A 16662-nucleotide genomic window follows, 5' to 3' on the forward strand; every position below is an offset into this window, starting at 1 on the left:
TTCTACCAAACAGCGGCGCAGAGAAGAATAGCCTTTCTTAAGGCTATTCCTACGTGTTATCGAGATAAAAAGGTATCTAATGATCCCTTTAACAAATTCATATGGATTTGCTCAGCATGGTGCCTATGACGTGAACAGTGTTTTTCAAGTGATTGGTTCCCTTTAACCACATTCATTCCCTGTAACACATCTATAATAAAAGTTGAGTTTGCCATTGGATATGTTTTTCCACCAGTAGAGGGGCGCTCCACACCACATATGGGAGTGTGCCATGAGACTGCGAGTATTAGCTACGGAGGTCTTTCCTGTGAACTTATTATTGTTAGTCCAACACGCCTAACATTGGCCACCCTTCTTGGCTGTTCTCACGTATGGATTATAATAAAAGCTCATGTAAGAAGAAACATTCACTTGGCTGCTTTCCTGTGTCTGAGACAGCTTACTGAAGATTAACAGGGGAAAGTCATAGGAATTGTGCAAGAGAACAGGCAAAGCAAGCAGCAGCAAAACAGTGACTTCAATCTCTCCACACCAGTCTTCACACAATGTCATTATTCTCATTCATTTGTTAGCACCAAGGCCAAAAAATTCTGCTTGCTGGCTTTTATTAAGTCTCCTTTTGCTAGCTGCTAAGAGCCAAGGATTGATGGCAGCTGAAGTGTACACTGGTATATTTACCTATATACACCGATCAGCCAAAGCATGAAAATCGCCTGCTTAATATGGTGACGGCTTTGTGTCACCAAAACAGCATGGATCAACAAGACCTCTGAGGTGTCCTCTAGTAGCTGGCACCAAGATGTTAGCAGCAGGTCCTTGGAGTTGGGATCTCCATGGACTGGAATTATCTCTCCAGCTCATCCCACAGATGCTAGGTCAGATTGAGAAATACGAAATAGAAAATCTTTGCCATTTCTCTCAATCCATTTCTGCATAGGGAATACTGTTGTCAGAAAGGGGTGTCATTGGCTTATGCAATGGTGTAGTTAGAAGTTACCTGTCCATGTAATGTCCACATAATTGCCAATATCCGAGGTTGCTGAGTAGAACATTGCTGAGAACATCACACTGCCTCTGCTGACTTGTATTATTCCCATTGGGCATCCTGCCTATGTAACACTCACTGTGCTTGGACCAAATTTAGTACTTAGTTGTTTTTTGGAACTACACTGTCTACCAATACTTATTTGGACACCCATGCGAATGAAGACATCTGCGGTCGTGATGTAAGTCATGCCTTGCGCCGTTAAATAGGAAACAGCATTGGTATTAGTCGCATGCAAGATGCCACGAAGTGCAGAGTTGTCAGATTTCAAGAAAGTGGTAATTGTGGGGTACCACAGAAATGGTCGATCTTAAGGGACATAGCAAGCGAACTGAATTACCCAAAATCGACAGAGGACTATGTGATTACGAAGTGGAAGGTGAATGGTGATTGTGGGAATGTGCCCCGAGTCGGCAGACCCCCGAAACTGGGAGAGAGAGAGAGACCAACGAGTGCTGGCCAGAGAAACCGCACCCAACCGATAGCTCACATACAACAGGAGTTTCACCAGGAATCCGGGAGTATTGTGTCTATCAATACCATCTGTAAGGAAGCATCTGCTGGGTCTACCAACTATTGTATAGGAATAAATGTTGTTTTTCTGTTCTACCACTCTGGTCCAAATACTTATTGGTAGACAGTGTACTTCTCTTTAGGATCGGTAGTCACCTGCTCCCCTCCCTCTCGTGATCAGGCCGCAACATTCATGTAAGCGCAGTTGCCTATTCAGTACTCGCCAAGCACAGCATCATACAATTGTGCAACTACTGTGCTTTGTATCGCAGCTGAGCCCATTCATTTGAATGGGACTAAACTGTGGACAGGTCATGTGAGCAATGATCGTCATATGGCCTTGACGCAAAAGTGACACTCTGAGATTGCGGCTCTTCCGTTTAAAACAGCTGATACATGGTGGTCCCGGGTGTTCCATTGATAACATAACTTGAATATAGGTCATCAATCAAAACTGTTAGGAAAACCCCTATTTCTTATCACTTATTTGTAGATGTTCTGACTTTACTAGACACATGCCAAGTAGCTGTCTATCACTCAGTTTGCTTCGGTCGCTGGCTAAATTGGATTTCTTTCAAGCCTACGAAAATCACGTGTAGCCCGTTGTCCATCATCCTCCGTTCCCTGTGCTATGATTGCCTCCCCCTGTGTTTGCTTCCTGCTGCCTCTTGTCTTGATGTGTAGGGTAAGTGTAGGGGATTGTCAGCAGTATTCAGCTTTCCTGCTTCCTGCAGCTTATGTATAATAGCGGAGACTGTTAGAGGAATGTGCTGAGCTCAAGACTAGAACACGTCCTTCCTGCGTTACCAGAAGAGAGGAGGAGTACAGGGTGGTCCAGAACATGAACTAGGCCTTTGTATCCCTGAGACTGAACGGAAGGAAGGTTTCTTCTCCTGTTGTGATCACCACCATGGTGTCCCCATTGTAGTACTGAGTATGTCGGCCACCTACGCAGTAGAAGACCCTTGTGTGTTTGTACTATTTTCCATGCGGCCTGGGTCTCTTGGTGCTGTGCAGCATGTTAGTGGCCTGCATCTCTCAGTTGGTCACTGCATGCCTCTTTGTGTTCTAGTTCTGTTTGTTGGTTTTATAATTTCTTTAAACATGGCATCTTGATTTTTTTTTAATTTCTTTTCCCTGCAACCTTTTTTTTTTTCCACCTTCCTTGTTTTCACCTTTCATGGCCACTCAGCGTTCAGAACGCTCCCTACCAGCTGCAGTTTTGGTGACTTTACGTCTGCTTTCTCTCTGCAGACCACTTACCGTAAGTCTTCCCCGTCCCTCCGTGGGACGGCTACTGATGTTTTACTTGTACTTGCTGTGTGTAGTTTTTCCACTGTAGTGCGTAGATTAGAGATACTTGTGTTTGTGAATGAATTGCAGGATGATTATGATGATATGTAATCTCCCTAAATTTCTTTTGCTGTCATCTAACTGTCCTAGAAAATGAGAATCTAACGCATATAAGCCTGTTTTCCTCTTTTCTGTTCCCTAATCACCTGTGAAGAGTGAACCCGCAAGATCTTTAAGTAGAGCAACCTGGTAGTAACGCAGTGGTGGAAATTTCACTGCATTGTTCAGTAGATTTCTCACTGTCCTTACGAGGCCGAGGCTGATGCCTGTGGTGTCCATGACTATGAGCCACTTAGCACTGCTTCTTTGCCATGGTCAGCAGAGGCTTCAGCGGGAAATGAATACCAGAGGGCTTTCTAGAATGGTGCCACTGAGGTGAACCTTTCAGGGCAAGAAAATCTCCAAAATTGTCCCAATGCTAAATTTATAGTTCTTTGCTGATTCTTTACCCATAATGAACAATATGCATGCTGATTGTCGCTTGTCATAAGGTCTGAAAAAGCCCAATGACATACATAGGCGCTGTCACTCTGGGCATTTTGGTGTTTTGGTTTTCCAGACCTGTTCAGCTATTCCAGAGAAAGAAGCCCTTTTAATGTTGATGCAAGTTAGATTATTTTTTTTTTTAAAAAAAAGCTATATTCTGCCCCTTTTATCAGCTGCATACAGCCTCTGTTCTGCTTATTCTTCCGACACACACAGCTTTGCTACGTCCATTTCCCCCCACCAAACGCAGCTCTGCTACCTCCACATTCCCTACACAAACAGCCCTATTGCCTTTGTGTTCTTCAGACCCACAGCTAGCTGTACTACCTCCATGTTTACCCCTTCACATACACACTACTGACCCTGTTTTCCTTCCCGCACCCAGCTCAATTACATCTGTGCTTCCCCCTACACCCACAATTCTGCTACTTTCATATTTAGTCCCTGTATACAGATAATTCCTCCATATTCTCAGCTCTGCTGCCTTTACGTCCCCCACACCCTTAACTCTGTGTAGGGGAAATTTTGAATGGAAATTTAGAAGTAGTAGAGTTGAGGTTGTGGGGGATGTGAAGGCATCAGAGCAGAGTGTACAGAGGGATCAGGCTGTATGCAGAAAAGAGACATGGGAGTACATAGGTGGTAGCAGAGATGACTGTGTGGAGGTAGCACTCAGCTCTTCTGCATCCACTCCTCCTTCAAACACTCAAACACTGCTGCCTCCATGCTTTTCCCCTACAGCAGCACTGTACAGCTTCCATACACAGGGCTCTTGTACACGCTGCAACCCTGTATGTGACTGGTCGTATGACTGTGACCTTATCAAAGGTCTTTTTTCAGAAATGCAAAATATTAGAAATTCTATTACCAGCAGATCCTCCATTTTTTTTCAATTTGGCTCACAACCCTCCCACTGGTATTTACACAATATCCCCCACCCCTCTCTCCTTCAGGAGGTCACAACCAGAACTTTGGGAAACAGTGTTGTATGTGATGTAGTGCTACCCACAGGGTGATGGCGCCCATCAGATGATGCATGACATTCAGCTTTTCAGGCCTGGTGGCAGGTCCTCTTTTATATTTCATGTTTAATTTGCAATGGAATTTGATCAAACTATGGTTTGTGCAGTTTTTCATTTTCCTCTCCTCTTATCCAGTTGTCGGCAGCACATTCCCTGTAGGACCACGGAAACGTTACGGTCATCTACAGATTAGTGTTTGTAGTTTGTCAAATCATTCCTATGAACTTTTGTTCAGGTAACCATCATCCCTTGTGAAAGGCCCATTATGTTTCAGAGGTTTTAAAATTCAGGGAATAAGACAAATAGGTCTTTCAAAGGGGATGGATATTTTTTTTTTATTTTTTTTTTTACATATTAACTTCTAGAAACTTCATAAAAAGTTAGCTCAGAGCATTCTGGCTTATCGCTACGGTTTTCTTTCAGCGTGCTGCCTTTATGTCCAACTGATAGCTAAACACAGATTGCCATCCCACTGTTAGGAGTGAATGTTTGTACTTCTGGCTGTAGTATTCTAAGTATTCCTCCTTTATTTTATAGGTACAAACGCAAATGCAAACTTTGCTCAGTTCGACAACTTTCCCAAGTCCTCCAGTGCTGACTTTGGGGCCTTTAATTCGACTGTGGCTAGTAAAACAGCTGCTGTTAGTAAACCAAGCCAGCCTTCAGCGGATAAATATGCAGCTCTTGCGGACTTAGACAATATCTTCAGTGGTGTGCAAGGTAAGGTTATTTATTAATAACTTGTAAAGTGTGACTAACCAAACTTAAAGGGAGCCTGTCACCTGAACCCAGCATATCAACTCAGCCTGTAGACAGGTTCGGATCAGCTGAATCATACAGTGTTTTCCCGTTGTGAATTGGCGCCTCCATTGCTGAGATATTTCTGCCTTTGTCAATATGCAACTGAGCTCTTTGGAGCAAAAACCCCTTACACAGCGGAGACCCAGGACTAGCCAATGAAGTCAGAAAGTACTCCTACTCCAGTGGCCTAACACCCCAGATGCCATGATCAATCGCAATTACAGCACCTTGGTGGTTTGGGGAACAAGATCGCCCCCTGGCACCCTTCGGATCTCCTGCAGGGTGCGATGGGTTGCCATTTTAAAAAAAATAAATAAATAAAAAAGTTAAAAATAAAGTTTAGAAAATAAAGGTTTTTTTTAAAAAAAAAATAAATAATAAATAAATAAAAAAATATTTTTTTTTAAACTCGTCTTTTAATTTATAACAGCACATTATCACAAATAAAATAAACAAAAATGTTAGGTGTCCCCGTGTTCATATAAGTCTTCACTATCCAAAAATACAATTGTTTATACTGTACAGTGAACTCTGTTAAAAAAAAATTAAATAAATATTGCACAAAATAAAATAAAATAATTTGGTCACGCCACCACCCAAAATAGCAGTAAAAGTAACAAGAAAGTCATATGTACCAAGACTTGGAACCAATAAAAACTACAACTTGTTCCTCAAGTAAAAAGCTCTTAACTAAAGTCAAAAAGTTAGGTCAGAATACGGCGACCCCAGGAAAATGGTTCTTATTTGAAAAATGAAGTTTTAATAGTAAATTCGGTAAAACATAATAAGACTGAATATAAATATGGTGGTATCGTAATCCTGTAGAGTCTGACCCACTGCACAAAGTTGCCATTTAATATTTAATGCAGAGTGACCGCCATAAGAACTAAATGCAAAAAATGATGGAGTTGTGGTGTTTTTCACATGGTCCACCAGAAAACTTTACTAAAAGCTAAGGCTGAGTTCACATCTGTGTCACAGACTCAGTCGGGGAGAGAGAAGTCCTGCCCGGAGGACTTTTCTCTCCACCACTTTGTTTGAATCTGGTGGACCCTATTCTACTCAAAGATGGAGCCCGCTAGTGTGATCCTAGTGTAATTTGTCATCCATAATGGGGCCTAATGAAAGTACAACTCATCATGCAAATAATGAGCCCTCACAGAAAAATAAAAAATATATGATTTTTGGAAAGCAGAGAAGGAATATCCAAACCCTGCGTCATTAAGGGGTTAAAGTAATATGAAGTATATGAAATACCTTAAAAACGAAAAAAAATTCTATCACTTCCTTGCTTAATCTGTTCCTGTGCTTTGATCCTAGTTTGTCTGATGAAAGTTCATCCATGTCTTCTTCCTCATCCTTACTGTTCTGGAAGACAATTAGTTTCAGCAGGAGCTTCCCCCCCCCCTTCCACACCCAGCACCCTGCCTGCTGTAGGAGAAATGAGATGGCTCCTCTTCTCCTTATCTCCTGTTTGTGTCTATCATTCATTGCTAGGTTTAATATGTCTCTCCAGTTTGCCTGAAACCACTGTAAAGTAACCCTCCTTGTAATGCAGGACCCTACTCCAAAGTTTACCTTACGGGTTATCAACCTTCCCTTGATCCTCAGGTGGGGGGTCTTGCAGGCCGTTCCTGCAGCATGGCTGCACGTTTAGGTCCCAGACAGTGGTGGTCATGTCTCACCCTGAAACCTGTAAAGAAAATAAGTCTCTTTGTGGGACTTGTGTGCTATCAAGTAGTAGGAATAGCCTGCAAATACCGCCATTGATTTATTCCAATGGACTCAAGGTAAATATAACTTGAGGTGTGGGCTCTTGATTTACAGCTTTTGCCCCAAGGGTTGCTGTAAGTTTCTTTGCAGATTCACCAGCAATCTTATGTCTCTCCTGTTATAGACATTGGGAATATGTGTAATTAATGTCATGCCTAAGGCCAGAATTTGATGGATCTGTCACTATTTCTTATTTCTCTGTTGTAGTAAATACATGTATTCCCCATGTAACACTTTTGGAGCATCTGGGTGTTTGTCAGATTGCATAGAGACGCACCCTGACTAGTGATATCCAGTTGTCAATTTCTTCAGACTTTTTTAGGGGGAAAGTAAAGATACTCCAGAATGACTAAATTATGGGAAGTATTTACTAAAACAGACATGAGACGCCCGGTCCTCTTTAATGCCTGTGCTTCTGCAGTCAGTGCCCCAGTTTATCTAAAGTAAAATATGGAAATAGTCTTGTATTTTAGTATATTGCGTAGTCTTATCCTGCTGGCACATGTTACACACACTAGGCATGGTGCAGGAACACGTCCTGGCAATCCATCAGATTCTCTATGTACAGTTCTGTCTCAGCTAAAGTAATGTGACTTATGCAGACTGCTTTATTCCAGGTGGCAGCACACAAGGAAGTAGCTATAGTGGTGCAACCGTGTCTTCTGCTGCTGTTCCAGCTGCTCCAGCCCCAACAGATAAGTATGTTCACATAGCCTTTAACTCACTTTAAATCGCCATACTACATCCCCTCTCCTACGCAAAAACACTGTGGAAATAAATCGACCCAATAAGCATGAGCCAGATAGAACAGGGTACTTTTTTTATATATATGGTTTGGACTTGACTCTCCAGATATGTCTAATGTCGAATTAAGAAGCTGGCGAACATCAGTCTTGCCGTCCATGTGTTCTTTCGAGGTTTGTTTTACCGGGTCTTGTCAAGGAAGAAATAATCCCTATGAAATATAATTATATTATTTTTTTTATTTTTTTTTTTCAAGCTCTGATCAGCGCGTTTGACAGCCCAAAAAGTTTATCTAAGGCCCTATTCACATCTGCATTTGGTATTCCGTTTAGGGAGTCCGCTTGGGGACCCATCGTATGGAAACCTATATAGACTGTAATGGCGTCTGTGTGGTTTCCGTTCAGTCTCCACATGAAGCATGCCGAGAGAAAAATCTTGAAAGTAGCACTTTTCTCTCCTCATGTTTTGTGCGGAAACAGAATGGAAACCACATGGACCCCATTAGAGTCCATGGGGTCCGCGTGTTTTCCCAGGTAACTACTTTTTGCGAATAGGTTTCCGTTCGGGGGGTCCCCAAGCGGACTCCACAAATGGAATGCCGAACACAGATGTGAACCAGGCCTCATGCTTTTATCAATGCTTCATGATCATCACACGTTACATCCTATATGCTCTCTTTCTATTGGTGCTGTATGAATGCCATTAGACTTTTCCTTCTCTATAAAAAGCAAAAAAAGTAAGCAAGTCCTTGTGTTTTATGTCAGACATAGTGTACTGGTGGGGAAAGGTTTAACCTTATCAAAAGTGATATTATAGATGCATATTCTTGGAAAACTGTAGCTGTCCTTCACCTATATGTTATGGTTCTCATCCTATCTCTTGCAGCAATGTTTTTGGGATCCCAGCTCCAGTTCCAGCACCGCACACACACCCAGCTCCGTCAGTTGCAGGAGCATTTGGAGGTAAGAGATCTTTTTGGGCTGTTTTCACACCAGTGTTAGGAGCAATAAAAAAATGCTAAAGAATAAAGATAAAGAAAGTGTTAAATAATTTTTTTTATCAATTAATAAAATTGACAGAAGAGAAAGGTAAATCCCATCAATATTTGGTGCGATGTCTTCCAGTCCGTCCGGGGTTATATGATGAGACAGGATTGGAGCAGGCCTATGATAAGAGGGAAAAGGGAGGAAGTAACACCAAATATTGATGGGATTTAATTTCTCATATCGTTATTTTTATCAATTAAAATAATCGATTCACACTTTTCCTGAAAACATTCTTGCTGTGCAGCATTGTTTTTCATGCCTGCCTAAAACTTTTGCACAGCACACACGCATTTCCCTGTAATTATCCAGCCTGAGCTATTGCACGTGTTTAGACTGTGGTGTGAGGACATTTTACATCCTATAGGGGTGGTTGCTAAACATTATGGTTTAATGTCCATGTTTCAGCTCCTGCCTCGACGAACCCGTTTGTTTCTGCTTCCGTTGCACCTGCTGTGAACCCGTTCCAGACAAATGGCCGAGCGCCTCCAGGTATGGAGATGATATTGTATGTACAGGACTACCTAATTTATTAGGACTCCTCAATATCCTAGGATTTCTTATGTCATATGTCATAATATTTCATTGTATGAACAAGAGATTTGTTGGCCCTGCAGGTATGAGTAAAATCCGAAAACTTCTTAATAATGACTCTTCACTGTGGGTACAGTAGTATGTTTATAATGGTGCACTCAGTAGCACTTGTAGGCAGTGTGGCATCCCTTCATAAGGTGGAAATATACATGTCATGGCCTCTACCACTGCTATACCTGGACAACTCTTTGGGAAGGTAAACTGGTTTCTTCCTATAGAAACTTCTCCGACAGGATAGTGGGTAAGTGTATTATTGCTTGGACCCCAACAATCAAGATAGGAACAATGTGAGTGTATAGGCGGAGGGGTGCCCTCGTAATGTGTATAGCCTTAGACACCAGTGAGTGACATGATTGGACGTGAATATGGTTTTCCTGCCTTATGTAAGCCTCCAGCCATACAATAGAGCTGTCATTAAATCCCCCCCCCCTTCCCCGTCCTCTGAGTGGTCCATATAGCAATGGAGAAAACGGATACTCTATGTAAGTGTAAATTATACTATATTTGGAGAAATCCTTACTCACGTGTTCACTCATAAGGTATATAAAAATGATTGGAGGACTATGCTTCTTATAAAAAATAAATAAATAAAAATGGAAATTTATTAAAGTCTTCAAGGAAAAATTGCTACAGGGAAAACTTCCAGAATAACAGAAGTATCAGTCAACGTCTTATTAGATTACATCATGGGAAAAGCTCTTAGATAGGTTATTATAGGTTGTTCATCTGGTTGCAGGACTCTCGTGGGATGATCACGACATCTTCTCCAGGTGACAGAGAGGAGAGATAGCAAGAGAACCCTCCATAGATCGATTACCCCCTTCCCCCAGACGTGTGTGTCTGTCACTCATTTATGTTCATGAGAAGGGGTGTTCCCCATCATCCTAAAGCTTCTTTATTACTTTATTAGGACAACTCTAAAATAGAGTACCCTAACCACACCCATGTACCATAAGATAGAAGATAGTGTCGTCAGCAGAATAGAATTAACCCTGTATGCCATGAATATTCTACACATGATATTTAACAGTAAGTCTACCAGAGATTCCGCTAAGTGGAAAAAAGGGTTATATCAAAACCTGATTTAATGCAATGACTTTCCCTTTTAAAAGACCTTTCAATTTATTCAGTAGACTGACCATTGTTAGCCCAGAGTGTGACTCGAATGTAAGCTAAAAATGAGGGGTTTTCCACTAAACTTGTTAATGGCAAATAGGAAGTGTCCTAAATCTTTGCAGGGTTGATCATATAACCATCACAAGTCTTAGAGTGCGAGGGGAGATACTTAGAGGTTGTAACTCTGTAAATACCCATTTAGGCTGAAGACTCACATAGCGGAAACGCAGCTTCTTTTGTTGCAGATTTTGTTGCATTTTTTTTTTTTTTTTTAGCCAAAGCCGCGAATGGTCTGAGCAGAGGGGAGAATTAGAGAAGTATAAGAACTTCCTATATAGTTCCCATTCCCTCTGTAGCCATTCTTTGCTTTGGCTCAAAAAACCACAGTAAAATCTGCAACAAAAAAAAAGCAGCGTTTCCGCAACATGGGACCTTTGCATTAAGCAGTATAGAAATTGAGGTGTTATCAGTTCTGGCTAAAATAAATGTGTTCAATAGAGATGAGCGAACACTGTTCGGATCAGCCGTTCCGAACAGCATGGAAGCACCTGGCATGTACACTTTGCCGGCGGCCGGTCGCTGTGCCAGGTGCTTCCATTCATTTCTATGGGCGTGTGCTGTTCGGAACGGCTCGCTCATCTCTAGTGTTCAATAGTGTGTGTGGGGGGGTGTTATCAAAATCTTTACACTGAAGACATGATCCCTTTGTTACCCGAAAGTTTACTATGGCTCTTCTTGAGCCCTTGCCTAAAATCTGCATCATTGTCCTTCACATTTGGCATGCCATGTACTGTATTGGTGCACTACAAGCCTTGGAAGACCACTTTTTAAATTCTTAACCAGGAGTCCGTGATGGTCACACGACCGAGATGGACTACCCGGGTGCCCAATTTCACCCATTCCACCAGACCAGACTACCGACAGCTGCAGGAGCAATGGATGTCTGTGAGTGTTTCTCCAGCCTCGATGCTGATATCATGTCTTGCTTGGCTTAGTGGAAAGCTGGGTATTCACATTCTTATGTTACATATTTTATTCTTTATTACCCCCCACAGCATGTAACATTTTGTCAAGCCATGGAATTTTATTTTGTTTTATATCTTGTCTTTACGTGACGTATTGGCTTTTCAGTATTTTGCTGTAAGACTTGTTGTAATGGCACCCGTAACTCACATTTTGCACATTTTCTTTTGTTTTTAGTTTTGTTTGCAAGAATTGCATTATTTTAAAGCAGATTTTACTCCTTTTAGAAATAATATACAAAATGGCATGACCTAAGAGATGAATGTGATGCAACGTCTAGCCAGGTCTTTCATGGCAGCCCTAGTCAGGTGCATTGTAGACCGTTCTATAGGTTTTCTGAGTGGACTTTGCAGAAGGTCTGCTGCTTCGTATTGGTGTACAGCAGTGTTGTTCAACCTAGGGATCTCCAGATGTTAGCAGCTCTAGAAGCATTGCACCAAGGTTGTGCAAAAATTTGGTACTAAGATCTAAACTGTGTCTGACTGAACCCCAGGTACAGAACCTGTATCACTGGATACACCAAGTAGGATTCTTCTATAAAGGTCTAAGATGAGAATACCTCTTTAAGGGTATGTTCATTGGTTACGGATGCTCTGCACATTTTATCGCATAATTGTATGCTCAATATCTGCGGAGTCTTACAGTTCAAGAAAAGCGAATGAGATTTTACTTGCTCTCACCCACAGGTTGCAAGTCAATTTATGCTGCAGCTTTACATTGCACTGCAAGGAGTGAAATCTGCTGCAAGCCTGCAGCGTTTCTGCAACAAAGATTGTACAACTTGGTCCTTTAATTTGCTTTTCTACTGCATATTGTCAGCAGAAATGCCTCTGATTTATTGTAATGAAAATCTTTAGCTTCTCAGTCCATTGAGAACATGCCCTTAAAGGGTTACTGAACACTTTAGAAAAAATAAAATAAAAATGCACCAACGTTGATGGGTTGGGTCTGACATCTTGCTTCAGCCCTGCCCATTTGCACACCATACACAGTGTATGGACACGAGTGGTGCCGTTTTTGTGGATAAAGCAAACTCAGGCATTATCTGTTTATGTGCAGCTCCTGCCTGCCTACAATGTAGACCTGACTGCACTTTATTTTACGGTGGCTAATACGCCATGCAATGTTTCAGTTTTCTTTCCAAGGACATTCCCAGTCTTCCCATTCACATGCCAGACCATAAATGCAGGTGATCGTTGCAGTTCCTTTTCCTTTCCTGTGTGTGGAAACCTATGCATGCCACTTGTATTACTAGATCTTTAGTACCGGAGACGTTGTTTGTTTCATACTATTCTTTCTTTTTTGTGATGTCGGTTTTTCTTATACCGCCTCTTATACATTACTATAGGAGTGTTTCCTCATTCCCATCTGTGCATGTTTTTTCAGGGTCCAGTTTGTGTTTGTAACACAGCTTTATCCTTTATATACTCCGTATACGTTTTGTTTTATAGGAGATAATCACTTTTTATTATGCTCTTTATTCCAACCGCAAAATCATTCTTTTCCCAAAATGCAATGGATTGTGTCACCATCTTGTTGTTAGCGGTTATATGATGAGATCATATAACTTGGCTTCGTTCATAGAATTATTTCATATCTGTCCATGTGCCAGGTACAGCTTATGTTTCCTAATGCAGACACAAGTACACATAGTATGAAGTATGACAGGATGGTTATAGGATTGTGAAGATTCTCTCTAAAATATCACGTTCAACATCAAGGAATATATAAACTATTGAGCGTGACTTGTGAATAGTCATGTTGGCACTCTCAGATACAAGAGGAGTCATTCAGTATTGGCGTGCAAGCCAGACCCAGCAGCATTTGGCGCTTGTACAGATGAAGCCGCAGCCATTATATTTCGCTCCGCTGATTAATTTCAATAATATAACTTTATCGCAGTCTGATATAGAACTGCAGTTCCCTGTGTAGATGGAAATGGAGTCTAGCACCACCACCACCACAATCTCTTCTAAGTCACTTATATACTGTTGTGGCGGTGCTTAGTGACAGAAAACATAGCTTATACTGTCAATCTCACTGCTGGAAAAGTACATTTTGAATCCACATGTAAATGATCTATGGCATGGCTGCATCTGCCGGGCACTTGTGGTTCTTGCACATCAGGTGGATTTTACAGCATTGCCATGCACCTGTATGGAAATCTACTGGAGTAAATGATGATAAATCACAACCTGCTCATCAACACATTTAGGAAAGATGTGATGGCGGCATAAAGTTGTATGATAAATCTTCCCCATTGTACAGTACTTGTACACAAAAAAGCAACTATTCACCACTACAACAGCATAGAAGTGGTTTGGTGGTAGGAGAGTCCCTTTATAAAATCACATGCTGGATGTCCTTATTGAATTTAATGTATAACAAGTAGCAGTAAGCGCCGTGTAGTGGTAGACCGTGTAAATCATTCACATTTATAGAGAAATTGTCACCAATCCACTCACCCATCAGCTGAATTTATTCACACCAGTGCTATATATTTTATTCCCTTTTTTTCATCCTGTTTGGTATAATTTGACTCTGCTTTTGTTGTTAATAATTATTACACTAGAGACCATAATAGTTACTACCTAGGCTTTCAATTGTCTAATGGATGTGTTATTGGTTGTATCTGGAACAGCTTCTTTTGGAACAGCCTCACTAAGCATGCCCGCCGGGTTCGGGACATCGGCACCATACAGTCTTCCTACCAGCTTTAGTGGCACTTTTCATCAGCCCGCATTCCCCCCTCAGACAGCCTTCCCCCAACAGACTGCTTTCTCACAGCAGCCGAATGGTAATATACAAGGTATGGTAAAACTGCTAAAACTTCAGACTTTTTCAAAATAGATCTTGCTGTATAAACTAAAACTTTTTCCATTGACAGCAGATAAACCTTGAGAACAAATATTTTCAATGTTCTTATTTGTTTCCTGTGTCTTTTTTTAATTCAAGGAGCTGGTTTTGGTGTGTTTGGTCCAACAAAGTCAGTGGTTACTCCGTTTGGACAAGTTGCAGCTCCTGCTGTTTCTAGTAATCCTTTCATGGTGAGTAAGTGTGTTAGTGAACAGATATATATTATACATTACTTACTTGAAGCCAAGATGTTTTCTTAAGGAAAACCTCCAGTGATCTACTGTATCTCCAGGAGCATATTTAAGCTTGTAGCTGAATTGTTTTACCTAATACATTGCTTTATTTGTTTTGTTCTGTTTGCCAGGTGCTGCTGTTATGTCTCATCAGTAGTTACAGATTGTTACTTAGCTTTTCAACCACCTCTGCCATCTAGCAGCAGTGGCCGTGCTGATGACATTTGTCCCTGTTCCCAACCTTGGCTATGCTCTTCTCTAAACTGTTTGATAGCCAATGGAGCCGTCCATCAGCTCTGCCGAGTTCTCTTAGCTACTGAGCTCTGTTTGTAAATCCAGATATAACAGTGTGCAGTTTAGAACAATTACACTGTTCTTCTAGGGAAGGGAGTTTCTGGCCTGAGCTGTCAATCACACAGGCTAAACCCACCAGCCAACTTGTCACTGAAACCAGTAATTCATTTCAGTATGGGGGCATAGTTGGTGGAGACGTAAATTACTGCAGCTCTTTACTTCCTCCTTGAGAGAGGGATTTCGGTATGCTATACAGAACTGGTCAGTCATACTCTTTCTTGATCCAATATTGAATGCAGCTTGCTTCCTAGGCTGCAAAGTTGCTACCATCTGACACCCAGTGAATATTGTATTATTACTAGATGTCAGATCGGACAAGAGAGTATTACACAGTCTGTAGAAGGTACTGGGCAGCTAATAATGCCCTGTGATCACTGCAGCATAGGCGCTTGTACAGGATAGTCTATTTTTTTCCTGTAAGGGGACAGGAGGGGGAAATGTGATACGGACTAGAAAAACTGAGGCAAGACTTCATATCATGGCAGACATTTAACAACTTCCATGACCTTTTCTTAGTTATTTTTACGTCATGTCAAGCAGCACTTAGATGTTACACGACCTAAACCCTGGAGGCAGATCTAATCGGTACCCATTATGTTAGTCATGCTGCAAAGTTATTGCTTACTTCATACACTCATGAACTGGATTTCACGGCTTTACGTTGACAGTGTGTCCCTACTTTAAATGTAAAGTGATATTTGCAATATGAAAACACTAGACAATATTTTCATGTAACACTCATGTGATTTTCCCTTTTTGCAGGCCGGGGCACCCTCGGGACAGTTTCCAGCAGGAAGTTCATCGACAAATCCTTTCTTATAGCCTTAGACTAACACAGGAGCTTACCAGGCATCACCGTACATGTACTGCCTCTTGCACTGTTTGTCTTGTTTAACCAGCGTAAGCTTTAAACACAGGGAGTTCTTTCAGAGCCTGCAGTTATAATTTTTTTTGTATTTAAACAAAAAAAAAAAAGGAAGAAAAACAAGGTAATATGTGCAATTGGGAAGCCTTTTCTGTTTCATTCAATCCATTGGCTGCCCAGAGGATAAATATCAAAAGCTTTGGGTGGCCAAAGGGTTAATTGAAGGCGTATCATGTATATTAATTTGGTAAGTTATTGCAGATTCCATATTCATTAAGCTGCAGTACTGTATATATATATTTTTTTTTTCTTAGGGACTAGGTAATTATTCATATCAGTATTTCTAACTCATAACACCTTATGCTATGTGGAAGAGCAAACAAGTGGGTCTACGAGTCCACCGTGTAACTAAAGAATAAAGACTTCAATAATTTTAGCAATCAGGCTTGGAGGGACGTGGGAATTCAATGTTAAATGATGAAATTCTATAAATTTTATTCACTAAAAAATGGAAAGAAAACAATCCCACCAACTTTTATTTTGCCCAATAAAGCTATTCATTTCTATACGCCTAAAATCTCCATACTGAGGACTCATTTCCGCATAATAAAGCTAATAATGTTTTGCTACAGTTTGCAGGTGTAAAAATATTAAAACATTAGAAAAATGCCAGTTGTGTGGTTTTTAAGTTTTTGGTAGCAAATGACTACCATGCTCCACCAATATTTGTTCTGGACTGACCCTTAAAAGTTTTTTTTTTTTTTTTTTTTATATGCATCAAGAAAGAAAACACCACGAAAACAGCTCTTATGTGTTTTAATTTTTTATTTTATTATATCTT

General features: G+C 41.0%; 1 protein-coding gene across 5 annotated transcripts in view; it reads left to right on the forward strand.

Annotated features, from left to right (window-relative positions):
- AGFG1 (ArfGAP with FG repeats 1) overlaps window positions 1-16489 on the forward strand; it is a 54480-nt gene extending 37991 nt beyond the window's left edge. For 2 of the 5 annotated variants that reach the window (XM_075268991.1, XM_075268992.1), the window contains exons 7-15: window positions 2751-2822; window positions 4957-5139; window positions 7611-7692; window positions 8623-8699; window positions 9189-9272; window positions 11334-11435; window positions 14155-14322; window positions 14469-14560; window positions 15719-16489. In XM_075268991.1, coding sequence (XP_075125092.1) covers window positions 2751-2822; window positions 4957-5139; window positions 7611-7692; window positions 8623-8699; window positions 9189-9272; window positions 11334-11435; window positions 14155-14322; window positions 14469-14560; window positions 15719-15778 — 920 coding nt within the window. In that variant the 3' untranslated portion in view covers window positions 15779-16489. The remainder of the gene's footprint in view (window positions 1-2750; window positions 2823-4956; window positions 5140-7610; window positions 7693-8622; window positions 8700-9188; window positions 9273-11333; window positions 11436-14154; window positions 14323-14468; window positions 14561-15718) is intronic. The other 3 variants (XM_075268993.1, XM_075268995.1, XM_075268994.1) reach the window with 2 other exon arrangements.
- Window positions 16490-16662: the final 173 nt, after the last annotated feature.

This window comes from Leptodactylus fuscus, chromosome 3 (assembly GCF_031893055.1).
Source record: "Leptodactylus fuscus isolate aLepFus1 chromosome 3, aLepFus1.hap2, whole genome shotgun sequence".
NCBI lineage: Eukaryota > Metazoa > Chordata > Amphibia > Anura > Leptodactylidae > Leptodactylus > Leptodactylus fuscus.